The 9,676-nt window shown below is 31.8% G+C and overlaps 1 protein-coding gene and 1 pseudogene across 2 annotated transcripts; both read left to right on the top strand.

Annotated features, from left to right (window-relative positions):
• The first annotated feature begins 988 nt into the window (after positions 1-988).
• LOC104788138 (putative pectinesterase/pectinesterase inhibitor 35) lies at positions 989-3,329 on the top strand. The gene is made up of 2 exons (XM_010513827.3): positions 989-2,161; positions 2,489-3,329. Exons 1-2 carry the CDS (start codon positions 1,237-1,239, stop codon positions 3,151-3,153), a joined length of 1,590 nt encoding a protein of 529 aa, XP_010512129.2. The 5' UTR covers positions 989-1,236; the 3' UTR covers positions 3,154-3,329.
• A 2,994-nt stretch (positions 3,330-6,323) lies between these two features.
• On the top strand, positions 6,324-7,010 carry LOC104788137 (transcription factor IBH1 pseudogene; annotated as a pseudogene). Its single transcript, XR_015558571.1, has one exon. The product of XR_015558571.1 is annotated as a transcription factor IBH1 pseudogene (transcript).
• The last annotated feature ends 2,666 nt before the right edge of the window (positions 7,011-9,676 follow it).

Raw genomic sequence — 9,676 nt, 5'->3', positions numbered from 1 at the left:
TAGATGTCATGAGAAGTATACTTTTAAAACTAAAATCGTTTAATAGTTTCACAAATTTAAAGTAATTATACACACCAATCTGTAGATTGTTATCTATCGAAAAAACAGAAGGGATATGATAATGAATCATTTGTAAACCAATTAAAATATTAATGACAAGAAACAAAACGAATCGACCTTTCAAAAAAGCCATCAATTATTACCGGACAGGAAGGGATGGTGGCTGTCTTATATGCAAAAAAGGCAAAAGTGGATTATTCTTATATAGGTTTCCATATTATAGTTTCCTTCTTGATTTTGCTAGGTTAAAACTTTAAAGAGTCATGCAGTAATAACCAAATAATTAAAAATCTGAAAAGATCAAACACATACAAAACAGCCTAATATCCTGCCAACGTAGCATCGTGATACGAATAGAAATATAGAATTGTACAACCAAAGACGGATGAATATTTGATAATAGAAAACCGACTTTGAAAAATTACTCGTGTGAAGTGTGAACAATAATGGTATATGATCATATTCAAACTGTGATTGAAAAACATTGACAGTTTTTTTCTACCTTTTAAATAACTACATATATAATATAATATACTCACACATATATAATTACCGAATTTGAATTCATGCTATGGCACAATATTGTCACTAATACAACTAGTTGTTTACAATACTCGATCAAATGTAATCTTCTTTATATATGAAGAAAGATTAATTTAAGTTTATATTAACTGGTGCAATAAAACTTAAAACCACAAGTAAAATTAATTGCTATGGTTATACTTATACATACAGACAAACTTTTATTGCGCCACTCTAATTATAAACAAATTTAATTAAAAATACTTAAGAAGAAGAGGTAAGAAATCTAATGATTATTTTAAATAACTTTATCATTTGATTTTTTTGTATATATAAATGAAATCTATTTTTTATATTTTAATTTTATATATAAATGTAATAATATCTTACCGGATTAATTTTTTCCACTCAGAAATTTCTTCTAACTCGATACATCAAAACGGGCTACAGATAAATTAAAAGTCTCTTCCCAACCTTTGGAACTCGAAATTATGAATTTGGTCTCCTTCCTTTTAAAAAGTTTTATTTCTTTCTTTTTTCTTTAAAAAAAAACCTAGTAGTATTAGTTTATTATGAAACTATATATAGATTAGCAAACCACATAACACTTCTTCTCTACTACACACGAATCATTAACATTGCACATAAATCACAATGGCAACTATATTATTCTCGTTACCAAATCATAAGTTCCGTATCAATCTATTGTTGTTCCTGATCTTAAACTTCTTGTCTCTTCATTCTTCAGTGTTTTCCCATTCATCAAACTCTAAATTTACAAAATTCACAAGACACCCAAACTCCGATTCATCATCAAAAACCAAACAATCAACTTCGTCTAACAAAGGGTTTCTCAACTCAGTCCAACTCAGCTTGGACCACGCTCATTTAGCTCGTTCTCTCGCCTTTAACCTCACGCTTTCGCACCGTACCTCTCAAACCCTCATGATCGATCCTGTCAACGACTGCCTTGAGCTGCTTGACGACACACTCGACATGCTGTCTCGCATCGTTGTCGTCAAGAGTAAAGATCAGGTCAACGATGATGTCCACACATGGCTAAGTGCGGCGTTGACTAATCAAGAGACCTGTAAGCAAAGCCTCAGCGAGAAATCTAGCTTCAACAAAGAGGGAGTCGCGATGGATTCCTTCGCAAGAAAGCTCACCGGTTCACTGACCACTTCCCTAGACATGTTCGTGTCCGATAAGCGGAAAAGTTCTTCTTCGTCTGGTGTAGTTGGTGGTCGGAAACTGTTGTCGGATCATGATTTTCCGACGTGGGTTTCTTCGTCGGACCGGAAGCTTTTAGAAGCTTCGGTAGAAGAGCTGAGACCTCACGCGGTGGTGGCAGCCGACGGAAGCGGGACACACATGAGCGTAGCCGAAGCGTTGGCGTCTTTGGCGGAGGGAAGTGGCAGAAGCGTGATCCATTTAGCAGCCGGAACCTATAAAGAGAATCTCAATATTCCGACCAAACAGAAGAACGTTATGTTGGTTGGTGACGGGAAGGGCAAAACAGTAATCGTCGGTAGCAGAAGTAACAGAGGTGGCTGGAATACTTACCAGTCCGCTACTGTCGGTGAGATTTTCACTAAAATAAATTAATCATAGAATTAAAAATGTCTTAATCAAGAACTAATGGTTGTCCGAGAAAGAAAAATCAAGAAGTTTTTAAAAACTTCATGTACGTAACTATAGTCTTTTTCATGTCGAACTTTAGGTCAAATTCTCATGGAAATATTTACTATATTCTCTAAATCTCGTACATGTTAAACTAATGTTCCTTAACATGTAAAGGAGATTTAGAGAAGTGTTATATTTATGATATTTTTTTATGTTGAAGTTTAATGTTCTTTAACGACTTCCTAATTTTTAATTGGTGTTTTTTTTTTTCTACGTACGGCAGCCGCCATGGGGGATGGTTTCATAGCTCGGGACATAACATTCGTGAACAGTGCGGGACCAAACGCAGAACAAGCTGTTGCATTACGGGTAGGATCAGACAGGTCCGTGGTATACAGATGCTCAGTAGATGGGTACCAAGACTCACTCTACACACTCTCGAAACGACAATTCTATAGAGAAACCGACATTACCGGCACCGTGGATTTCATCTTCGGAAACGCCGCAGTCGTTTTCCAAAGCTGCAACCTCGTATCTCGAAAAGGCTCGTCAGAACAAAACTACGTAACGGCCCAGGGACGGTCCGACCCTAATCAGAATACGGGAATATCTATCCATAATTGCAGAATCACCGGTTCTATCGGGACTTATTTGGGCCGTCCATGGAAAGAGTATTCTAGGACAGTTGTGATGCAATCGTTTTTGGACAGTTCGATCCACCCTTCGGGTTGGTCTCCTTGGTCGAGTAGTTTCGCTTTGAAGACTCTTTATTACGGAGAATTTGGGAACTCGGGTCCTGGATCATCGGTTTCGGGTCGGGTTAGCTGGGCCGGGTATCACCCGGCGTTGACGTTGACCGAAGCTCAAGGGTTTACCGTCTCGGGTTTCATTGACGGGAAATCGTGGTTGCCGTCAACAGGTGTCGTTTTCGACTCTGGCCTCTTATAATTATCATTCAACTAATCAATCATGTGGTTAAACAAACAAACAAAAAAGGAAGTAAATGAACGTAATCTGATTATAGTTGTGTATTACGTGTTTTGTGTTTGGTTGTATTTTGTATACGTCATATTGTTGTATTTTTCTCTTGTCGTGAATAAAGGTGATAAATTGGTATTTGTATATATAAACTTTGTAATATCTATTGCCCATTCGATTCTCTCTTATCATTTGTTATCCTTTTGTTTTTTTGTCCGTGTGTGTGTAAATTGTTCTGTTTGACTACTCTTGATATGCTTTATCATCTTCGGTCCGACAATATGGGGCAATGGACCTTTTATCCTTGATGTGTATTCTACTTGAATCTAGGATCGTCAAAACAGGTACAATTATGTTTTCACATTTACAAATTTGTAGGACGGTGAACTTAATGGTTTGTGTTAGTACGATCACGTTGAATTACTCTACTTGTATATATAGATCCAATTAAAATTCCAAGCATATACTTTAATAAAAATACTGCATTATATATACTATATATATATTAAATAAAGGAAAAATGATTGTCAGCTAGCTACTTAAAGTATACGCCAACACATCGCCACACATACAAACAATATAAATGTCTTGTTAACTACGTAAACTATTATAATCACATAAGGACATCCATAAACAAGCACATGTTATGTGTACAACACCATAAACATTCAACTCCGGTGGTTGGTTGACCGGAATCCGGCGTTGACCAATGTTGACCGACATTGACCAGTGTTGACCGGCGTTGACCAGTGTTGACCGGCGTTGACCAAAATTTTTTTTTTCCCTATAAATAAGAACTTTTTTGTTTTTAGGTATTTTTGATAAAGAGATAAAAAGATTAATGATTTGTATAATTTACAAAAACAAAATATAACAACAAAAAGTTATACACCAAAATTTTATGTTTAGGAGATTTTTTATAAAAATATAACAAATATATACTTTTCCTGTTAAAAAGCATTTTTATTTTGTATTTTCAAAGGTGGGAGTTATAAATATTTTTTTGTTTTTACTTATTTATAAGATTATGTTATTTGAAATGTATGCAAGACATTGCCAACTATTTCTTTATTTTTAATAAGAAAAAGAAAGGAAAAAAATAATAAAAATTTTATTTATTTACATAAAAGACATATATCTAGAAGATAGTTAAAAAACAAAAGTTGATTTTGTAAAATCAAAGGTTGGTTTTGTAAAATCAAAGAAATAGTTGGCAATGCCTTGAATATATTTCAAATGACATAATTTTATAAATAAGTAAAAAGAAAAAAATATATCTAAAATCCCCACCTATGAAAATACAAAACAAAAAATGATTGTTAAAAGGAAAAGGTATATATCTGTTATAGTTTTATAAAAAAATCTACTACACATAAAATTTGGTGTATAACTTTTTGTTGTTATATCCCTTTTGTTTTTGTAAATTATACAAAACATTTATCTTTTATTTATTTATCAAAATACCTAAAAAAAAAAAAGTTATTATTTATAGGAAAAAAGAAAAAATATTTTTTTGAATATTTTTTTTGGTCAACGCCGGTCAACACTGGTTAACGCCGGTTAACACTGGTCAATGTCGGTCAACATTGGTCAACGCCGAATTCCGGCCAACCAACCACCGGAGTTGAATGTTTATGGTGTTATACACATAACATGTGCTTGTTTATGGATGTTCTTATGTGATGACAATAGTTCACGTAGTTAAAAAGACATTTATATTGTTTGTATGTTTGACGATGTGTTGGCGTATACTTCAAGTAACAATCATTTTTCCTTAAATAAACATATGCATTAAATAAATCAGACAAACAATTACGGCCCTTAAATATGGAATGTTAATATGGGCCATGAACATGCAAACTTGTGATCTTCTCTATTGTACTACTCCATCTCTTTTTCCTCTTAACTCAATTTTTTTATTGGTTGGAGAAATTTGAGCATGGTTACATATACGGATGAACGTATTGTACTTTGGCCATTTCTATTTATCTTTTTATTGAATCTCTCATAAAATAACCAGAATACATTTCTTTAATTAATAATGAGATTATTGGTCAGCAAATTACTTCCGTAAGCGAACAACAAAATATTCAAGATCTATTCATAAGATAGATTAAAAAAAATATTTTCAAAAAAAAAAAGAAAAAAGTGCATCTTGAACACGCTAAAGAGGGTTTTAATAAGTACTGCGAATATGCAACTATTGTACTTGATAAGAATAAATTTAATAAAATAGTAAAAGAGGGAAAAGGCCAACATGTTTGTTTCAACGGAAATAACGAACAGAGAAGCCACATGTCAGCAGTGCTTATGGACCGGAGGGAGGAGTGTGTTTTCAATTGTTCGTGCAGACTGTTCATAGTTGCAACTTCAAGCTTACTCAGCCGCCTTTATTCTTAAAACAAATTTAGATTTGAAGTGATTAAGAACTACCTTCAAATTTATATATTGTATTTCAAATGTTTTATAGTTACAGAGAAAGAGAGAAAGAGGACCGACTAACCGTGTAATTATGAACAAAAGATATTGATTAGCAATAATTAATTAAGGATAAGATTAGAGAAAGTGGATGCATAAAGGTTTGTGGCCATGTGCTTTCATGTGGTGGTTGGCCCAATTGTGGACCTACTTGTCCAACTCCAGTTTTAGTTTCATTCTTCTATTTCTATAGTTCCATATGTATATTTTGTTCACTGAAATTCCTAAAACCACTTTTGGATTCGGATCGTCGGACACTGACGCGCTATGTGTTTTGAAAAGTACTCCAAAACAAAACAAATGTATATTGTTCATAATTAGAATATAAAAAAGGTTAATAGCACTCTTTTTTTAAAAAATGTTTCAAAATTATTAATGACAAATATAATTGCAGATTGTATAGTATACGGATGGATTCATATAGCTTAATGTGTTAATGATGTCTTCAATAAACATAAATCCATGTATACATATTTTCTCTTAATTTATAATATTTGAAATGAATAGTACGCAAGATAACAAACCTGTTTAAATTAATGAAAAAGTACACAAAGTTAATGCAATTACACGTATACACAATATAATCTTCAAAAAGTGAATTGCCTTTTATGTACTTGTAAAATCTTTAGTCTTTCTCTTTTCTCCGTTATATATAGATTAAGTTTATTCTTCATTTGTATTTCTGAACCACGATAGATAGAGCGATGGCCTCATCTACAACTCACAGCCTAAACATAAACACCCCGAGAAAAAACCTTTTTGCCGTCCACTTCCTTCGTTCTCTCTCAAAGCTCAAAAGACAAAAATCCTTCATCGGTCCGAAGAAAACAACCGAGCGAGTGAGGAAGATCAAGACTGCTGCTTACATCTCCATGGCCAGAGCCGCCGGAGGGACTAGCCAGACATGGAGCAGAGCCATTTTGTGGAGGCTCCATCGTCGAGCCCAAGCCAGCAAAATCGGTGGATACTACACAAAACCAAAGAAGAGATCATCAGGTGCTGACGTCACCAGAGGAAGGATATGGCGTCGCCGTTCGAGGAGATACGAGACGACGGATGCGGATAGGCTGAGAACAGTCGTACCGGGTGGTGGAGATATGGAGACGTTAAAACTGATGGTGGAGACGGCTCATTACATCAAGTGTCTTAGCATGCAAGTAAACGTCATGCAAAGCATCGTTGATGTCCTATCCGCATGATGATATATATAATTAATTATTCATCATCCTTAATGAATCATGATATGCTCATAGATTACATTTGAACAATTGGAGTGTGGGTACATATATATATAGTTGTATAAGCAATTGTTGATCTTTGGGTGAATTTATCATAATTAATCTTCTTAACTTCTTTCTTGATTTTGGATATCACAGGGAAGTCTATAAGACCATCATCATCCGAGAACTGCCTTTTCGTTACTTAAAATAGTATATTTTAATTATTTTTTTAATATTATTATATATTTAAATAATCAATCTGAAAAAGAAAAATTAGTCTATATTAAACTGACACTGGTAAGCAACGATTCTCATAATGCTTTAGGAAGTAACATTACTCTTTCTTTACTTCCTTTTTATTATTATTTTATTATTATTTTTTAATTTTTAATTAAAAGTACTCACAGAGAACTACCAGTAATTATGCTCTTAGCCTTTACATAATGTGTGTACACTAGGTAGTAACCCGTGCTGTTGCACGGGCAAAAATTTTTCATATAACTATATAATTTAAGTATTTGTAAAATATTGGTATGAAATCTAAATATCGGATTTCAATTTGGTTTTAATTTGGATTATTCCACGTATATAACTTGGACGTATCTACTTTGGAACGGCAAACATGTCTCTTCCAGTTCCGTTCCATTTTATCATTCTCCATCCCGTCTCCTCTCGTTCTGTCTCCTCTCATTCCGTCTCCTCTTGTCACATATCCATCAGAATATTCTGTCTAATGTTCGTTTTCTTTTAAATAATTACTCGTGGGGCATTATTTTAATAGAGATTAGTTAAGAAGTTTAGACGGGATACCCGAATTCTTCTTGAATATTTAATTTTTATTTATTTAATTAAAATTATCCAAAAATAATTACAATTTTAAAAACTATCTAACTGTTTTAAAAAAATATCAAAACTCTGAAAATACCCGTTCCAAAGTGGTTTGTTACTTCACAAAATATATAAAGTCTCAATTTGAATATTTAATTTACATTTAGTTAGTAAAAATATAATTTTCAAAAACTCTCAAAATATTTTCAAAAATTCTCAATTTTTTTTGTGTGTGGAATAGTTAGTAATTTATTTGACAATCGATAATTGTGTTGTTTATATGAAAATGGTGATTAGTACTAACTTCTAAAGTACATAAATATAGCTCCCATTCTACTTATTATTTTTTATGTCATAAAAAAATGACAGCATTAGAACAATGAAAATGATAATGAATAATAAAGTTTTCTTATCTATATTCTTAAAGTAAAATCACATAAAAAAATTATTCGAAGTAAACTGACTAAAATATGGTATTGTGGTCTATGTCCCATGTAATCACCATCTCAAAAACTCAATCAAATATAGGAGCAAGATAAGATATATACCTTGATTTTTAATTAAGTATTTTGGAGATTGAGTTGATAATACCCATAGTTTTCCAACTATCTTAGATCATAAAAAGGTTATAAAAAAATAGAATAAAAAAAATTTAACTAACAGAACTATAAAAACTCAATTGTACAAAAAGTCAAAAACGTTAAACAATATGTATCAATAATGGTTGAAATAATCTTTTCTTTATATAGATGAACGAAGAGTACTCGAGAAGTTTAGCTTAAACAAAAAAAATTCTAAACGAATATATATTACGAAAATTGGTAATTAAATTTCCAAGATTCTCAAAATAAAATGAAGGAAATTATAACTTGTTAATTGGAAATTTGGAACTATAACTGGTAAATTTTTAAAATAAAATTTCAAATATGATTTCAACATAAATTGGTAATTGAAATTATAATTGGTAAGAATTAAAGCTATTTTTTAGGGAATTATTCAAGTTGAAATTTTCTGTATTATAAATAGAGATACAAATATAGCAACCACTTTAAAATTTGTATTCCTACTTAATCATATTTCCATAATTTTCGTTTTGTTTTATTTACAAAAATATTTAATACAGTATATAGCAAAAATGTATTCCCTACATTTAAGCATAATAAATCATGTTATGTGGAAATAATTGTAGCAATTAATACTAATTTCCCAAATCTTGTCAACGTCTAAATATTAATACATGAACAAAATTTTTCTAGAAAAGGTTATATAACGGGCCGATTTAAGTATGGGTCTCGTGTTCAATAGTTTACTTATACTAAAAATTAAGATTATTTATGTGATTATTTTTATATTTGTTTATGTATTCATAATTATACATAATCCAAAAATAAAAAGGCGATTTAAAATTATATCCAAAAAATATTATATTTCTTATGAGCTTAACAAATTTATTTTTTATCATTGGTAATTATTATTATGCATGATCATGATATTTTTTGGGTAAATATATTAATGTTTATTTTTTAAATGGAAAATATTTGAATGGTAATCAACTAATAAAAATAACTAATCTGTTAAAAAAGATTGTGCAAAGGTACCAAGCTTTGCAAAGTTAAGAATATAAAAAGAGCTGACTTGAAACCAAAAACTACAATTGATAACTTAGAAAATCAAAGATGTAGTTTGTTTACAAAAGTCTGCAAATTGTTTAACCAAAACCTACAGTTTATATCCTGAGTTAGCAGTGGAGTGTAGTTACGGTTAACACCTTAGTTAATTTTCCTGTCTGTGAAGCCAAATCGTTTTCTGTATATATGAACCTGATAATTTTTGTTAGTGAGATCAAATTGGAGGAGGCTGCTGTCCTACACTACACATATGCAAAGTTTTCTGACTTAACCCAGGCGTGATCGATGTGGCTGCAAGCTTACAAAAGAAGATGTGAAAAGATGCTTTATGTTGGACTT

This window comes from Camelina sativa, chromosome 5, assembly GCF_030686135.1.
Source record: "Camelina sativa cultivar CO46 ecotype springtype chromosome 5, ASM3068613v1".
Classification (NCBI taxonomy): domain Eukaryota; kingdom Viridiplantae; phylum Streptophyta; class Magnoliopsida; order Brassicales; family Brassicaceae; genus Camelina; species Camelina sativa.
This window is presented reverse-complemented; position numbering and strand designations above follow the sequence as displayed.

Excerpts from the sequence above, each read along its gene's own strand:
- LOC104788138 (XM_010513827.3), top strand. The coding sequence starts at position 1,237 with ATGGCAACTATATTATTCTCGTTACCAAATCATAAGTTCCGTATCAAT. Across the intron at positions 2,162-2,488 it reads TTACCAGTCCGCTACTGTCG|CCGCCATGGGGGATGGTTTC; the intron begins GTGAGATTTTCA and ends TACGTACGGCAG.